Source organism: Primulina huaijiensis, chromosome 7 (assembly GCF_012295235.1).
Source record: "Primulina huaijiensis isolate GDHJ02 chromosome 7, ASM1229523v2, whole genome shotgun sequence".
NCBI classification, from domain to species: domain Eukaryota; kingdom Viridiplantae; phylum Streptophyta; class Magnoliopsida; order Lamiales; family Gesneriaceae; genus Primulina; species Primulina huaijiensis.
Window position 1 is genome coordinate 23,131,963 of NC_133312.1, and position 17,441 is coordinate 23,149,403.

At 34.0% G+C, this 17,441-nt stretch overlaps 3 protein-coding genes across 4 annotated transcripts; 2 read left to right on the forward strand and 1 right to left on the reverse strand.

Annotated features, from left to right (window-relative positions):
- Nucleotides 1-1,089: 1,089 nt before the first annotated feature.
- LOC140980645 (sterol 3-beta-glucosyltransferase UGT80A2-like) lies at nt 1,090-8,771 on the forward strand. Of its 2 annotated transcripts, XM_073446604.1 has the most exons (14): nt 1,090-1,374; nt 1,579-1,766; nt 2,594-2,833; nt 3,613-3,724; nt 4,472-4,642; nt 5,957-6,020; nt 6,172-6,229; nt 6,341-6,518; nt 6,625-6,755; nt 7,256-7,358; nt 7,464-7,540; nt 7,838-7,885; nt 7,971-8,120; nt 8,462-8,771. In XM_073446604.1, the coding sequence occupies exons 1-14, from the start codon at nt 1,242-1,244 to the stop codon at nt 8,627-8,629; spliced, it is 1,821 nt and encodes a 606-aa protein (XP_073302705.1). In that variant the 5' UTR covers nt 1,090-1,241; the 3' UTR covers nt 8,630-8,771. The 2 variants fall into 2 exon arrangements, with proteins under 2 accessions (XP_073302705.1, XP_073302706.1); XM_073446605.1 differs by lacking the exons at nt 1,090-1,374; nt 1,579-1,766 and adding an exon at nt 3,398-3,458 and having other exon boundaries at nt 2,695-2,833.
- Nucleotides 8,772-10,251: 1,480 nt separating this feature from the next.
- On the forward strand, nt 10,252-12,315 carry LOC140980647 (probable pectate lyase 10). The gene is made up of 5 exons (XM_073446608.1): nt 10,252-10,424; nt 10,719-11,340; nt 11,428-11,531; nt 11,644-11,782; nt 11,870-12,315. Exons 1-5 carry the CDS (start codon nt 10,312-10,314, stop codon nt 12,092-12,094), a joined length of 1,203 nt encoding a protein of 400 aa, XP_073302709.1. The 5' UTR covers nt 10,252-10,311; the 3' UTR covers nt 12,095-12,315.
- A 485-nt stretch (nt 12,316-12,800) lies between these two features.
- LOC140980295 (uncharacterized) lies at nt 12,801-15,605 on the reverse strand. The gene is made up of 4 exons (XM_073446041.1): nt 15,311-15,605; nt 14,229-14,290; nt 14,032-14,136; nt 12,801-13,120 (listed from the first exon to the last, which is right to left on the reverse strand). The coding sequence occupies exons 1-4, from the start codon at nt 15,543-15,545 to the stop codon at nt 12,989-12,991; spliced, it is 534 nt and encodes a 177-aa protein (XP_073302142.1). The 5' UTR covers nt 15,546-15,605; the 3' UTR covers nt 12,801-12,988.
- Between the last annotated feature and the right edge of the window lie 1,836 nt (nt 15,606-17,441).

A 17,441-nucleotide genomic window follows, 5' to 3' on the forward strand; every position in this document is an offset into this window, starting at 1 on the left:
CTGGTTAAATGGATCGAAACACTAGAAAACGGTTCAAAGCAAACCCGCTGCTTCCTCCTGTTGTTCGGGAATTTGCGGGATTATCCTTGATTTGACCACCAATCGTTTTGTAATAATAATAAATAAATAAATAAATAAAAAGCATACATGCCACTTGCCAGGTGAGTCATTCGCAGAAGACTGAATTTTTGAATCTTTTTAAATTTTTATTGAATTGTATTTCTCTTTGTTTGAAAGAATATTATTCAACTTTTTTAGTATAAATTATATTGATACTTTGACTTTTAATCGGCAAAACTTGTAGAGTAAAAGTATAGATTTATAACTTCAGGATGATATTTTTTTACAATTTTTTTTTAAAATTTGAGAGGAGGATTTTGTAAGAAAATAAAATAAAATTTGACATATTCGTATCAGATAAAAAAACAAATTATCTACTATTTTTATGTATGTGAACATTAATAATTGTGCAATAATTCAAATTTTGTGCATTTTCTTTTGTATATTTCTTATTTCTCATTGAGATTTCTACTACTCTTTTATATATCTATACTTCTATACTATTATATTAAGTGTGAGGACATGATAATAACTACCTAAAGAGGACACCAACTTTTTTTTTCCAATTTTACCCTTATATGATATTAATATTACACTTTTGTTTTTTGTTTTTTTTTTAATTTCAACACACACTTTTTATTTATTTATTTTTATTTCAACAATTCAAATATCAATTTAGTCCCTCCATAATTTATTAAATTTCATTTTAGTCCATCGATAATAATAAAAAAGATTGTATACACGCATCATAAAAAAGATTGTATACACGCATCGCGTGTGCATAGTAACTAGTATACATGATGTGTGAGACCCTTAGAGTAACTAGAGGACACCAAAATATTTAATTTCATAATTACTCTTTTTATCATACCAAAAATCTACTCAAGTCACTCCATATTTTATTTAGAAAAANATATTACTAGTATATATTATGGATTAAAAAAGGTTATATTATTTATTATAGTTTTGAAAGATGGAATTAATTAAACTGGTCATTTTGTTTGGGAAGAGTTGACCAAAGTTATTAGTTATTTCAAACATCAGGTAGAACTCCTTTGAACAAACTTGTTCAGAAGCAATCTCCTTCTCACGCTGTCCATTCGTAGAGTAAACGGTTCACTCCGGAAGCTTCTGCAGATCTGGATCAAAATCGGAGTGCAGCTGAGGTGGTTTCGCCGCCGATGGTCAAGGATGACGCGGTCGTCACTTCTTCAAGTGCAGAAGTTTCGACGAAGGATATTTCGGAAGTCTCCGCTCCCGGAGACAGTAGCGGCGTTGCTGCTCGGTATTCTGATGGCGACAGCTATTCCTCAGGTTGATTCCGTGAACGTTGAGGATTGATTGTTAAGCAGTGCTACGTGATTGAAGTTGGAACTAATAGGAGCAAATGCTGTGTTTTAGTTTTTTCATCTGAATTTTGTTTGTTTTTGTTATTGTTTGGATATGTTATGTTTATTACTTGTTTTATGAGTTACTGATCGGATCAACCTGGAAATAATCGAAATTAATTTGATGCAGGAAGGGCAGCGGCAATCTTTACAAGAGTAAATACCACGCCTCCGGTAATGTTTAATTCTGAAAGGTTTGAGCCGTCTTCTGACAAAGTTAAGATAGAAAGATCCAAGACTGAGAGGCAACCTCATAACAATGTGTTTGCTAAAGAGACTGCTCAGTTTTTTGATGACAGGATTTCCGATCAGCAGAAGGTAAAGGTCACACCAACATCAGTTGCTTAGCTTAATGAAACAAACTGTGGAGTCTAACAAAAACCTGGGTTTAGTCGCCTTTGTGTCTGGATGGACTGTAGTTTGAAGAAGTCACAGGCCAGGAGAGGAGGGTAGGGGGAGAGAGAGAGAGGTTCTTGAATTTCTCATGAGTAACAAGAGTCATTAATGCCATTTTCTTTTTACAAAATGGTATTTGATATGAAAGAATTTTGAATCTGAGAATGTCACTTAAAATAAATAGAGAGTATGATTTGCTATGATTGTGTTCTGGAAAGCCATCCCACTGATGTATTCATCCTTTGTATCAATGTACAAGGTTCGTAGTGCTTGAGTACAACAGTGATATTTTCAATGAAAAGAACAATTTTTTCTCTTATGAATTCTTGGCTACTTCTCAATCAGTCTCTTGAAGGATGTACTACGGGAGGTAGGTCCACTAGTCTCTAACTAGAATCATTAAATGACTTGCGTAGAATTTTCTGTTTCAATTAATTTTTTTGTTCTGGATGACATCACCAAGAGAATCATGTTTCTTTAACTTAGCTGTCGCATTTGGTTACTGCATTAGTCATACAAGTGTGCCGATGACAAAAATTGTTTACCAAAGTGCGGCTATGCTTTTCAAAGGTCTTGCCGAAGTTCGACAGTCGTTGTCTTGGTTGATTATTTTCAAAATGTTGCACAACAAAAAAATATATTTGGTTTATTATTTTCAAAATGTTGCACAAAAAATGTCATAGACATTTGAGTTTATTTCAGTATGTTCACATACCTGGGATTTTCTTTAAATATATAAAACAATGCAGCTCGTATTGTTGAAGAGAATTGCCACTGTCAAAGACGATGGGACCGTACAATTTGACGTTCCCAAAGATGTTGAACCTCAAACTGCAGTAGTTGGTTCAGGTAATGTATATAGCGAAGTTGATGATGAGCTAATTGATGAAGCAGAACTTCAGTATATTCCTCCGTTGCAAATTGTAATGCTTATTGTTGGAACTCGTGGAGATGTTCAGCCATTCATTGCAATTGGAAAAAAGCTACAGGTAAATGAGTCGATGTAGTCATTTTTCTCACCTCTAGTCTCTGCTGGTTCTTCATGTCGAATAATGAGTTAAGGATGAGTTAAATGAAGAGCAAACAAATACTTAATTGTGGGAAGTTTTTTCGGTGGGTCCTACGGGATGCTAGTCCTGTAATTTGATCCTTGAAAATGAGATGATTTTTGGAATGTTTGATAAAGGAAGGAAAGCTAGCTATTAAATTTAGAGTTATTAGCCACCACGAGTCTATCTCCACTCATTCCTTTTCTGTGGCATTATCGTGATTTTTAGTCAAGTCAACTGCAGTAGAACAAGTTAATGGATATTTGTTTTGCGTTCCCCAAGTTGGAATTTTGTCCTTCATTATTTTTTGTAACCTTGCTTGGGTCTTTTTTAAGATTATGCTAAAGTAAGCGGTCTAAAAATATTAAGAAGTCTAAGGTAGTTGGTGGTGATTGAATTATACTGCATATAGTTTTCTACATCGAGCAATTATGATTGTCAAGTACTTGATCCTTATTGTTGGTAAATGGAACACTTATGATAATTTCGTTTTTCAACATGCAGTATGAATCTTCAACATTAGATGCATACTGACTTGTATTTCTTAAAATGTCTACTTAATCAGGTAAGGCAATATGGAGATGGAAAAGTTTTTTTCTTTGCCATTGGAGGAAGAAGAATTTTTAAAAAACAAAAACATAAAATAATTTTCTATCGCAACTAAGACTCATCTTTTGGGTGTATACAAAGTTCTTGATGGGGATGATTGGGTGGTGTAGGACTATGGCCATCGAGTTAGACTGGCAACACATTCAAATTTCAAGGAGTTTGTATTGACTTCTGGATTGGAATTTCATCCTCTTGGTGGCGATCCAAAAGTTCTTGCGGAATGTATGTTTCTAATGCTTATATTACTCTTCAAATTGGATATGTATTTTTCGTTGGTCTTGCTATTACACTTCAGCATTCTTGATGGATTTGTTGTTTTGGAACATGATGCTTTAGGTTTTCAATTATGGTTTAAATCTGGCATTTTCTGAGTATGACTGATTTGGTTTTTAATTGTTCGTCATATTTAACCTTTATCTTATTGCCTATACTGGATAATACGTCCTCCTGTCACCACCACTTAGACCATATTATAATTCAGTTTAAAATTTTAAAATCATCACGATGCAGCGCTGCTTAATTGTCACGGGTAACCTTGCTTCTCATCGTCCTTCGAATACAAGACATTCAGAATGTTTGAACTATAAATTTTTCTAAATTGAATTCCAGGTTCTTTTCTCCTGGTCCCTAACTTATGTGTAGAGTTTATATATACCTGGAACAAAAATAATCACTCCAATTTCGAACTTATAAATATATCTTAGTATTTCATCATGACAGGTTTATCTTATGTGGTCCTTGAAATCTTTGTCACTTATTTGTTTGTTATTGGACTTCTTATGTAATTTGGATAAGAGCTTTAAGGCAATTGCTTTTGTGTGAGTTTGTATGAAACAGATATTATCTTTTTGTTCAGCACCATCTTATGTAGTTACAGATCTCAATTTTTAGTCGATGCCTTGCTGGCAACTCATAATTTACAAATGAATATATTACTTGGCTGATAAATTGGTTGTTTCTCTTCCGCAGACATGGTTAAGAACAAAGGGTTTTTACCTTCAGGGCCATCAGAAGTGCCTGTGCAGAGAAAGCAAATGAAGGAAATAATATATTCTTTACTTAATGCATGCAAAGATCCTGACATTGACTCTGGAATTCCTTTTAAGGCAGAAGCAATTATTGCTAATCCTCCAGCGTATGGTTAGATCATGCCCCATGAGAGTCTTTTCCCCCCTTTCTATGTCGCTCATTTTTATTATTTAATTAATAAACATTTTTGCCCGAGTTATTTTTTAAAAAATAATTTAACAGATTACACTGTGTATTGGCTTCTCATGAAATGTTCCATTTGATGATTGGCTCATTAAATTGTTGATTTGGGATTTACATAGATCAATTGACAAATTATACAGTTGGTACATGGCTTCTCATGAAATATTGCATTGGATGATTGGCACTTTGAATCGTTGATTTCAGATTTATTATGATTATGGAATGTCCAGTAGAAGATAAGCCAAACAATTCTCATGTTTTGCTATCTACAATTCTTGGAATCGTTGTTTAAAGTAGACATTACGGCATTACGCTGGGAAAAAGAGGAACCATTTCTTATTTCTTTTACCAATTGACAATTTGTATGCTTAATTGACTATTATACATTGCTGTTTTGTTTTTGGCACTAGGCGCCATGAATGAGATCTAATTGCTAGTGTTGATTGTCAAAAAACAAGCTCTAACCATTAACAAGGATCAGATGGTGTTATAAACCATCAACTTATCGCATAACATAGTTAGCTCTTGATCATATATTAAGGCTAACTCTTACTTGCTAGAGGTGTTATCCCATCCTGGGCCAATGGGTGGTTTAACAGAATAAGCTTCGTTAGCAGTTACTATGCATTCATCACTGCATTGTGAAATAATTGATCCAAGTTAGTTTTCTTTTTCTGAAAGTATCCAGACTCCTCCCACAGTTTGGTCTTTGACTTGTATTACAACCGTTCCTCCTTTATAACATGACGTTCATTTTGTACTTTTTCTCATCAATCCAATAAAGGTGGGACATTCAATAGGTTAACTAAGGTTGTGCTTGAATTGATGAATCTGATTTGGAGGAATGAGATTTGATTTGGTGAATGATTTGAGCAACTTATTTTAATTTACACTGATGTAGGGTGTATTTAAAATTCAGCACAATTACTATTGAAATTGTTTAAATTGTTGTAAAATAAATTGCAAATTATTTGAATTTTGTCCATTTAAACTAGTCATGGAATTTGAAATCATGGAGTTGAAATCTATCATTTCAAATCCATCATCCAAGCACAACCTAAAGTACATTGTCGTTTCTTATAAGATTATACAAACTCATACACATTCTGATGTTGAACAAGGTATTATTGGTGTAGGAGGCCTTGGCCAGTAATTTTGTTTAAAGCAATAATATGTTCTCAACAGTTATTATTATGTATTACATGAAACAACAGATGCTTACCTTTACTCTGACAACTGCAGGGCATGTACATGTTGCAGAGGCATTGAAAGTGCCAATACATATATTTTTCACAATGCCTTGGTCGTAAGTCTTATCTGAATCCTCTATATTCATATAGTGATTATATTATTCCTTTTGGTTAAAGCTAATAGTAAAAGTTGAATTAGAACTTAAAAATTATTCACTTCTTGTTTTTTACCCTATGATCTTGCTAAATGGTCATGTTTTCTGCCAGGCCAACCAGTGAATTCCCGCATCCTTTATCTCGTGTTAACCAATCAGCTGGATATAGAGTAAGTTTGATAATCAGCTAGACAGTATGCACTTGAGAAAAAAAATATATGGTTTGATTTGTAGCAATCTACTTCTACCATATTTGACTTTTTCCTGGAATGTTTTTTCAGCTGTCATATCAGATTGTTGATTCCTTGATTTGGCTTGGAATAAGAGACATGATAAATAATTTCAGGAAAAAAAAGCTGAAGCTAAGGCCAGTCACATATTTGAGTGGTCCACAAGGGCCAGAATCGGATATCCCACATGGATATATCTGGAGTCCTCACCTTGTACCCAAACCAAAAGGTATTGTCTTTTGATAAAAATTGACTTTTCCCACATTAATTAGCAAAATGTCAATTTAATCATTTAGCAATATACTAAAATCATGGTTATATTTCTTGTTTTGCAGACTGGGGAGCCAAGATTGATGTTGTTGGATTTTGCTTCCTTGATCTTGCCTCAAATTATGAACCTCCAGAGTCTCTTCTAAACTGGCTTAAAGCTGGTCCAAAGCCTATCTACATTGGATTTGGCAGTCTTGTAAGTTTGGCTAGCTTTATTTCCCAGTTGTATGCCGCTAGAGAAAAAGAGAGAGAGAGATGTATCTTTTCTTGTTGGGGCTGAAAAAAATTGATATGATTATTGACTTGAGCTTGTTCTTTTCTTAGCATAAAATTTGAGGTTTTAAGTTTGCATGTTACTCTGAACTCCCTTTTTTGGAACTTGGAGTTTGAGTTCTAGTTTACTGTGGTGAAGCCACACAGAAAAAGTTTCTTCGGTCATTGGAAAAAATTTCACTATATTTTCTTTACAAAAACGGATGTGATAATTTAATGGAAAATTAGTGTTTTCATGTTTGTTAGTGTACATCCTTTTGGAGGAGTTACATTTTGTTGTTTCTATTTTCTGTTGTCATTTTCAACTAGAATTAGCTTTGCAACTTGTAACACCATCGTGTATGTTTTCATGCTTGTCAGCTACCTTGACTTAATCTTGAAGAGAGAGATTCTTTCCTACAAGTAACCTTTTTTTCATCTCAGCCAGTTCAAGAGCCAGAGAAAATGACCCGGATTATTGTTGAAGCATTAGAAATAACTAAACAAAGGGGCATTATTAACAAGGGCTGGGGTGGCCTTGGTAACTGTGAGTATCATTTTCCTTCTATGATCATTTTGCGATAATTGCACAAAATTTATGGTATGAATGTTCATTTTTGACAATATTTCTTAACCTAATGCTTCTTCATAGTGGCAGAAGAAAAGGACTTTGTATATCTACTGGATAACTGCCCTCATGACTGGCTTTTCTTGCAGTGTGCTGCGGTGGTACGTCATTTTATTTTCAGTGTTTCCTGTGGACAATTGGAAATCGAAGCTGAATTCGGTTTTTCATATTCTCTATTATGTACTATGTACAGCCCTGTTGGGTAGTTGTGTTAATGGATTCAATGCATCTCTCCTTGACATAGAACTAGGAGTGTGTACAGCATCCTGCTCTGAGTATTCATAAATTTGCGAACACCTTATTCTATACACGTATGAGGGTGGTGAAATGGTTTGAATTTGGCATGTCTATCTTGGCAGTCTTGAGATGATTTCTTTTATTTTACAATTTGTTTTCAGGTGCACCATGGCGGAGCCGGAACAACAGCTGCTGGTCTTAAGGCTGCGGTAATAATTAATGGAAACTAGCATTTGTTGCACTTCTAATGCAAGTGACTGTTTTTTACCACTATAATGTGTTATTTCAATGCAGTGCCCGACTACAATCATCCCTTTCTTTGGTGACCAGCCTTTTTGGGGAGAGAGAGTCCACGTTAGGGGTGTTGGTCCTCCACCAATTCCAATCGACAAATTTTCGCTCCAGAAGCTGGTCGATGCAATTAAATTCATGATAGATCCCAAGGTACTGTTTTTTATTCAATTTTCAATTTCTGATGGTATAGTCGCTAGCGATTGGAAAATAGCTTGCTGAAGTTGTTATGTGTATCCCAAACTATGAAAAATAACACCTTTCAATGTATATTGTTTTCCTTTCGTTCCAACTTTCACGGTCACGCCGCCATGCCATATACTCTTTGCGAATTTCAGTTAGAGAAACAGTCTGTGTAACAGCTGGTCTCCCAGTAATTAGATACTGAGTTTGAGTTGCACCTGATTTACGAACATGTAATCAGAAGCAAAATGTGGAAATATATGGAGTGTATACTTTTAGCATGATTATCGACTAGCTAGGATTATATGCAGGTGAAGGAGTGCGCAGTCGAACTTTCAAAGGCCATGGAAAACGAAGATGGGGTTGCTGGAGCTGTGAAAGCATTCCTCAAACATCTTCCTCGTAAAAAATCCGACTCCGAATCAAAATCTGCACCATCCACTTCTTTGTCCGTTCTGAGATGCTTTGGTTGTTCCTAAATATGTATTAACATAGATGCGCGCACAAATGTGAGCTCTTTATTTGGTCAAAACCGCGATTGTATTTTACTTCTTTTTTAAATGTGGCATATATTTGTTATCATACGCCAGTTATACAGATCCAACATCTTTGTGATTCTTACTTGATTTGCTTCTGTTGTACCTCACTTTTAATATACGCTTGTTGAAATTAGAAGTTGGCGACTCATGTTTGTAAAGAATTCTTACTTTTTATTTGTAAAGAACGATAGGTTTGATTTTGTTTACTTTGTGTGTGTGTGTCTTATTTTGCTCATCTAATTAACAACATGAGGTGGAAGTGGAAAGGGTTAGTATTCAGACTATTTACATGAGGAAGTCGTGTTTCACGTGTTATTAATATCGCGGAACCTTAATTAATGTAAAACTGAATTGGTGGATGACACAACATAAGCAATTTGGCTTCTATCTTTCCCACTTCATAATATAATATATTAAAACCATTTAATAGATATTATATACATTTTTTTTTAAAAAAAAAAGAATCTGTGTTAAAAAAAAAATGTATGTTAGCCTTTCTTAAAATACACTGGGTGTTTAGGGGTATATGACTGGCAAATTTTTTAAAAGTGACATAATTTTATGCAAAACACTTATTTTAAGGTTAAAAAAGTTTAAATTAAAAACTTATAATATTAAAATATAACCAACCATTCTTTTATTTTCAAAATAAGATTAATTCTACATTAAGCTCCTAACTCCCCATATAAAATATAATAATAATAACTTACAAAATATTTAAGATAAATTTAGTCAAATAGCTATTTAACAAAAATAAAAAATCTCCATGTATAAAAATAGCTATGAAATAACCCTTAATATAAATATTTTTATATTTAAATTGGGTCTGTCTCATTATATCACATAATGATAACCATGTCATGCATGGCGCATAAGTGTCTTTTTACATAGATATATATAAAATAATAACAATAACAATCGGCATTTCATCTTCTTTGACCTTGAATTTTAAGTATAAGGTTGACCCACGCATCGAGTTAATTTGACTTTCATTATTCTTATAATTAAATAATAACCATAATTTACTCATGTTTTGTAAATTTTGAGACAATGATGGAAATAAAGAAGAAGAACATTTTTTTGTAAATTAATGAACCATTAAAAACATTATAATATGATTTATTAATTGGCATTATATATATATACACACACACACACACACACTAATCGCGTGTATGTATATTTATACTGCTTTGAAAAATAATAGATCATAAATATTCAATCGTTACATGTACAAAACATGATCAGATTTAGGATTACGAAGTTTTATTTAAAAAATAAAAACAATATAAGAGGAGCCGACAAATAGAAGAAAGAAGTATAATTTTGACCAATTTCACAAAGTCAAACGGTGTTTCTATTTGTGGTCAAAGTCAACAACGTTAATACACTAAGAAGTAAGTGGACACAACCTAATAAACCTAACTTTTGAAAAACGCAGTGAAGTCCAAGTCTAATAAAGTTGGGCAAAATATGGAGCAATCCCATTTTCCAGCCTCCTCCCATCCACTTATATAATGGAATTGCACGAGCCCCTTTCCTCAATTCAACACAAACTTCATTCCATTTGCTCCAAATTCATATCACAAACTTAAACTCACATATAAGTTTTTCGAGCATCAATGGAGGCGTTTTCGAGAAATTTAGTGTTTTTTTCGTGTGTTATTATTGTGCTCGTTGTTACCGCCACCGCGGTAAGACATAATCCACATGCCAAGGCTCCCGCTGTCCATGTGTAAGATTCAGTACTCCCTTTTATCTTAATTAAACTCATCTTCCTTTCATATATAATTATGTATAAGGTGTACTTTCATGAACTCTCAGATGTTTTCAAATGATTATACATTATTACATCACATGATTGTTAGAAATTTGGATTTTGTAATTTGTTATGTCGTATATAATCTAGTAAAAATCTGTATTGGAAAAGTGAAAAAAGTATTATCGATGTTAAATACATGATGTATATATATGTATATATGATTACATTGTGAAGCACGGTAGTAAAATATTCTTAGCATTAATGCAGAACTAGCCAGAACGCCACTGAGACCTGCGGAACGGGCAACCCAATAGACGACTGCTGGCGGTGTGACCCAAACTGGATGCGCCACCGCCGGCGCCTGGCAGACTGCGCCATTGGCTTCGGCCGCAACGCCATTGGCGGAAGAGACGGCAGATACTACGTAGTCAGCGACCCCAGTGACGACGATCCCGTGAACCCCCGTCCAGGCACCCTTCGCCACGCTGTTATCCAGGACCAACCTCTATGGATCGTGTTCAAACGCGACATGGTGATCACCCTAAAGCAAGAGCTGATCATGAACAGCTTCAAGACCATTGACGGCCGCGGCGCCGATGTGCACATCGCGAACGGAGCTTGCGTTACGATTCAGTATGTGACAAACATCATCATCCATGGACTGCATATTCACGACTGCAAGCGCACGGGGAATGCTATGGTTCGGAGCTCGCCTTCGCATTATGGGTGGAGAACAATGGCTGATGGTGATGGGATTTCGATATTTGGAGGAAGCCATGTTTGGATTGATCATAACTGGCTCTCGAGCTGTTCTGATGGTTTGATTGATGCTATCATGGGTTCCACTGCGATTACGATTTCAAACAATTATTTCACTCAGCATAATGAGGTAAGCTCGTCGGTTTTCTTGCTATGCATGGTATAAATTTAAGATATTCTCTCATCTAATATTGTGTTGGATTCCGTTAAAAAATAGGTCATGTTGCTGGGACACAACGATTCTTACACAGGAGACAGAGTCATGCAAGTTACCGTTGCTTATAATCATTTTGGGGAGGGACTAATCCAGAGAATGCCGAGGTACGTGCCTTGAGGTCCCTTTTTCCTTCTTTTCGGCGAGACAAAACTCGCATCTGCTCCTCGAATACATGTATTTTCGTGTAACGGGTCGACCATTTTTTTCGAAATCCAGGTGCAGGCATGGACATTTCCATGTAGTAAACAATGACTACACATCTTGGGAGATGTATGCCATAGGTGGCAGCGCTAATCCCACAATCAACAGCCAAGGCAACAGATTCCTTGCCTCAAGCAACCCTTTTGCTAAAGAGGTTAGTTCAACGCAAATCATTGAATAGTTTCGTCAAAAACTCTGAGTTTATCAAGAAACTTACGGCGTAAAATTTGTCTGATCACAGATTACAAAGAGAGTGGTGAATCCTAGTGACGATAAATGGAGACACTGGAACTGGAAATCGGAGGGCGATATGATGCTAAACGGCGCCTATTTCGTGCCATCAGGGCGTAGTGCACCTGCGAGCTACACCAGAGCCTCGAGTCTGGTGGCTAAACCGGCTTCAATGGTAGGGATCCTCACTGCTGATGCTGGTGTGCTTTATTGTCGTAAAGGCGTCCGGTGTTGAGTAGGCAAGATTATAGGACAGTGTATAAAGGTGGAAGGCACAAAGAATTTACAGTTTCTCGAATATCCCTTCATTTCTTGTATTTCTTCATTGATCAACCTCTGTCTATTTCTCGAAAATTTTTGGGATTTTAGGGACACGTACAGAAGCGTTGTTTCATCTGTTCATCTGTTATTCCATGATATTTCAGTTTTCTAATATAATAATTCCAACAGTTTTCCTATGCCTTTGTTATTGATTCAAGTAGGAAAAATATAGACAAGGAAGTGATACAAAATTTTTGGTGTCTGTTTTTCAAGAATTGATGTAATCCTCAATTTTACTACGGTTTTATTGCCAGCAAAAATATGCTAACGTGATTTCAACTTTAGTTCTGATGTGATTACCAAAGATTGAATCTCTTTGGAGGGATTAAATTTCAACAAAGCCCCCTTCTTACAGTCTTTTATTGGGTATTAAATTTTAACTTTATCTACTAAAAAAGAGAACTTTTGAGGGTTAACTACTTCAATGCCCGGGAGATTTGCATAAATTAATTCGGAATAATCATGAATTAATGACTATGCTTGTTTGATTCTTGATGGTATGTATATTTAATCTATATGAGTACCGATATAATTTCGAGGATGAAAATCTTAATTTAGTGATATTTAATTACCAGGGAAATTTATATATATATATATACAATGGGGGAGGGAATTTACGGTTTATCACTATTATGGTATCACTGATGTTCATAAAAAATTTAAATCCTTGGTATTCTTCGAGTAAGTGAGAAGGGAAGAAAATAATTATAAGAACATACAAAGACTACATCTAGATTCAAAATTGAATCTTGGAAGTTAAATTTACAACTCCGATAACAATCATAATCACAACAGGGGCAAGGCAAATTTATTTGTACTTCTCCATGATTCTTCTGGCTTCTTCCAAACTAGTATCAACAGAAGTGGTTCCTCCACCCCCTTTTGGACCTTCATCCTTATTCAAGGCTATGAATATGAAATAGCTTAGTCCCATCATAGCCTGGTCATTAACCGAGTACGAGCTCAAGATTTGAACAAATATAAAACCATGCGAGGACAAGGAAGGTAGATGAGTAACAAGCATCAACAAATTTAATAACAAGTCATAAAAGCATGGGTGCATTGGATGATTTATCAACGTTTTCAAATTTCATGAGGTCTTTGGTGACATGAGGTTGAGTAGAAGACGCTAAGATAAATGAAATCTTAAGAAGCAAATCGGAATCATCTAAGTCCTTGTTTGTCTAATAAGTTAGCTTCAAATGGCACCCATATTTTTTTCCCTTTTCTTAACGCAGTTTTGCCATGGGTCTCTTAAAATGCGAAAACCAAATTCAGTTTCTTGCCCTACTGACACGGAAAAATGTCACCGAAAGAGTGAGTTCACTTGCATAAACAATACTAGGAGCGTGTTGCTAAGATAAAGGTGTTACTAAGTCAGCTCCTACAAGCTCAAACTTTTCGGGATAATGGTTTCAACATGGCATCCGAGGCATGGGTCAAAACATCAACATCCCGTAGGTTTCATGTGATCTTTCTTGCCTGATAACCAATCAACATGCCAGTGCACATTTTGGATATTAATTTTAAGCACATTCTCCCCGCCTGTGATTCATATGTTAGGGACATGTTAAAGTGCAAATACTAATGGTAAGCCACATCATATAAGCTTGACTTTCTGAAAAAATGGTTTCAACAAAAGGAAAACTATAAACTTCATTCCTTCAGATATAGGTAAAAATAACAATATAAAAGGTAAGTTCTCTAGTATATGTTTCTCATGGCAATGAATGGAAAACAGCTAACATAACGACAAGCCAAAAATTGGATAAGTTGAAACTTTCAATTGAGACAATGGCAGCGTAGGATCTGTGTTTCTTTAATCACAACTGACAAAAAGAGAATGCATACCAAAACAAAGAATGCCGTAGATAGGAATGATTTCAGTAAAAAGAGTGCCACACCAGCCATAACTAAAGTAACAGATATTCTTGCTATCGGTCTTGGAATAGATTCCTGAAAATGATTGAAGAAGAGAGAATACTTATTGCGACAAAAAAATTTCCCATATCTATGAAGATCCACCATCATTATAAATTAGCACTTACAGGCACCATATTGGTTCCGGCTTCAATTCCATCCTTGCCAACTTTCAGTACTGTTTGAAAAACTATTCGACAACATAAAGAAATCAAGTTCAAGAACCTAACGAGAATACAAAATTAAGTTAATTTTTAATTATAGAAGAGAATAAACAAACCAATTATTCCAACAGGTCATAATTTAACACAGTTTTTAACTGTTTTTCTGTAGAGTTCAATATCCAACTTATTTCAGAACTTATCCAATAGTTAGTTTAGTTGACGGTTTTTTTCAGGAATTATCCGATGGTTAGTTTAGTTGACGTTTATAACAGTTAGTTACTAATTATTTAGAAAACAACGGATGTATATATGTGCAGTTGGGACACTTTATATTAATTGTACCGTACTGTATTGTATTGTATTCTTAAAAATCAGATTTTTCATTTTCCCTCAATTCTCTTCACTACAATGATTTACACTCCCAAACATGATTTCATAGTACAAACTTGTATAAAGCTACACTTGACAAATTAATTTTTTTCCCCCTCAAAATAATTCCCCACGCCGTCATTATCCCACTCGTCCCTAACATTGCCAACTAAAATCAGTGACAATGGCAGTACCATATGGGAAAATTTCAGATGTCATCTACAAGAACCAACTATCATGAACTTTTCGAATGGAATGGAATACAGATTCCTCCAAGCTCTATTAGAAAATGTCTCTCGACAAGACTCTTAGGATCACACTAATTCGTTGCTCGTCGCTCTGGTCAATCATCCAACCCCCCCCCCCCCTCCCACCCCCGCCCCACACACTCACTCCACTTCCCACCAGAACAAACACAACACCCTTAAGTCATGCGAGGCAATCTTAATCGAGTTACAGTTTATGGTATCTTTCTAAAAAATTTAACATCTAAGCAAAGCCCCTATCACTCCACATTCGAAAGCATCAATATGTCAACTACCCGCAACAAAAAGCAAACAATACTAACCAAACACCAAACCCAAACCACTTCACCATCAAGAAACTACACAAACCAAAAAACCCAATCAATAAAACTTAAAAGACATTGACTCGGCCTGGCCGAAAAAGACTTGCACCTTTCAAGAAATTGGATTGTGCTGCATAAACAACAGGCGAAGCATGAACTTTGGTATCCTTGAGCCGCTTAATTCGAGTGGCCGAGGTTAAAGTTTGCTCCTTTACCTTCAAAACCGAGTTTGAGGAGAAGAATTCAGATGGGTTGAGGGCAAACGCCCGAGTTTTGCCGTAAACTTTTGATGGGTGATGTATTAGAGAAATGGGATTCTGAAATATAACTCCGGCTTGATCCATTTTTTCGTATATTTTAGCAATCTTGATATTTTTGCTGCATTTTTATCCAATAAATGAAATCTATAAGCGAGATGAATGAGATATTATTTTATTATTTTTTTGAGATAATGGATATTGCTTTAATTGGGCTTCTTTACTAGAAAAGTGGGCTTATTTAAGTTGATTCTAGTTGGAAGGCCCGTGGATATTATTGGGTTCTGATTGAAAATAAAGATATTTTAATTTTATTTACTTAAATTATTCAAATAAATAATGTCATTTTTGTCTATTAAAATGAGAGTTGATCTCTTGTGAGACGATCTCACGAATCTTTATCTGTGAGATGGATCAACCCTACCGAAATTCACAATAAAAAGTAATACTCTTAGCATAAAAAGTAATAATTTTTCATGGATGACCCCAAATAAGAGATTCGTCTCATACAATAAGACCTGTGAGACCATTTCACACAAATTTTTGCCTTAAAATAATGATTTAACTGTGGATGTCTTATAGTCTATTTAATACCAAGTATGTAAGGTGAGACGATGTTTGGAGTTCAAGATCAATTGTAACAACTCTTCTCTTATTAAAAAAATTAATTTAACCAACGAAATACGTGAGTATGATTGTACAATACGATAAACATAAATGTAGATATATTATGATACAGTCTCACATATTTATATATATGAGAGAAGTCGAACCGATTCACACCTACATTTAAAAGTAATACTTTTGACATAAAAAATCATATTATTTTATAGTTATTTCGGGTCAGAGATCAATTTTACAAAATTGACTCATAAGACCGTCTCATATGAGTTTTTTTTTTGAATTTACAAATTGTAATTCATAGAGGAAATTTTATCATTTATTCATTACTTTTTTAAGTTGATATATGTAGTGAATTTCACTCATGTCATATAAATTAAATCATTTAAAAATTCAAAATTATAGATAAATAAATTTTAGTAATTTTTAAAAATTTGGAAAATAGATGCGATATGGTAGTTACTAGTTACGTTCTACATGTAAAGATACAAATATATACTAAAATATATTTTACTAATACTTTTTATTAAATAAAAATGAAATATATTTGTAATTTGAAAGAGATATTTTTGGTATATGAAAAAATAAATCATGGCATGACTATGTAAGATTCGGTTGATAACTTTAATAATTTTTTAAGCTATAAAATGTGGAAAGTTGAATAATCTCTTATAGGAGAAAACTTCGAGAGTTTTTCATTTGCCCAAACGAAACGTATTTGAGGATAATTGATAAAAATAAAAAAATAAAAAATCGAGGGGTCGACTCGATCCATATCTACTATGGAAAATAATCTTTTTGATACAAAAATTAATATTTTTTAACACGGAAATCCGTATTATAGAATTGATGCCAATCTCATTGGAGTTTATATGTTTAAACTAATAGTAATCATATAATATATAATTGTATATGTATTATCTATAATATATGTATGCTATATTAATAAGTTGAGTCACTTAGAATAAATAATTTTATTATCATAATGAATTTTTTAAAATACCAATAATATCTCTTTAAATAATAAAATTACTCTTTTTTTATTTAACAAAAAATAATATAAAAATCTATTTAAGTAAATTTATGTATTTTTTGTGAATATCATATTCACTTTCTACAATGTTTAAAATTAATAAAAAAAAATTATTTTTTATTCAAACTTTTGAATTTTCAAATGATTATAGCATTTCTAATATAAAAAATATTATAGAAAAAAATTAATTAAAAATAACATAAAAAAATCAACATATTTGCACTTAACAAGTTCGCTAGTAGATAATTATGAATTTGAGAACAATACTGAAAAATGACGAATTTCATGTATTTATTATTCGAATCAAGAAAATAGGACAAAATACTAAT

Bases quoted from the DNA above. Each gene is read 5' to 3' on its own strand.
- LOC140980295 (XM_073446041.1), bottom strand. From the start codon at position 15,545: ATGGATCAAGCCGGAGTTATATTTCAGAATCCCATTTCTCTAATACAT. The intron at 14,137-14,228 runs GTAAGTGCTAAT...AATCATTTTCAG, and splicing joins CCGGAACCAATATGGTGCCT to GAATCTATTCCAAGACCGAT. The intron at 13,121-14,031 runs GTATGCATTCTC...GTTAATGACCAG, and splicing joins CTACGGCATTCTTTGTTTTG to GCTATGATGGGACTAAGCTA.
- LOC140980645 (XM_073446604.1), top strand. From the start codon at position 1,242: ATGGTCAAGGATGACGCGGTCGTCACTTCTTCAAGTGCAGAAGTTTCG. The intron at 4,643-5,956 runs GTTAGATCATGC...TGACAACTGCAG, and splicing joins TGCTAATCCTCCAGCGTATG to GGCATGTACATGTTGCAGAG. The intron at 7,359-7,463 runs GTGAGTATCATT...GCTTCTTCATAG, and splicing joins CTGGGGTGGCCTTGGTAACT to TGGCAGAAGAAAAGGACTTT.
- LOC140980647 (XM_073446608.1), top strand. From the start codon at position 10,312: ATGGAGGCGTTTTCGAGAAATTTAGTGTTTTTTTCGTGTGTTATTATT. The intron at 10,425-10,718 runs GTAAGATTCAGT...GCATTAATGCAG, and splicing joins AAGGCTCCCGCTGTCCATGT to AACTAGCCAGAACGCCACTG. The intron at 11,532-11,643 runs GTACGTGCCTTG...TTCGAAATCCAG, and splicing joins CTAATCCAGAGAATGCCGAG to GTGCAGGCATGGACATTTCC.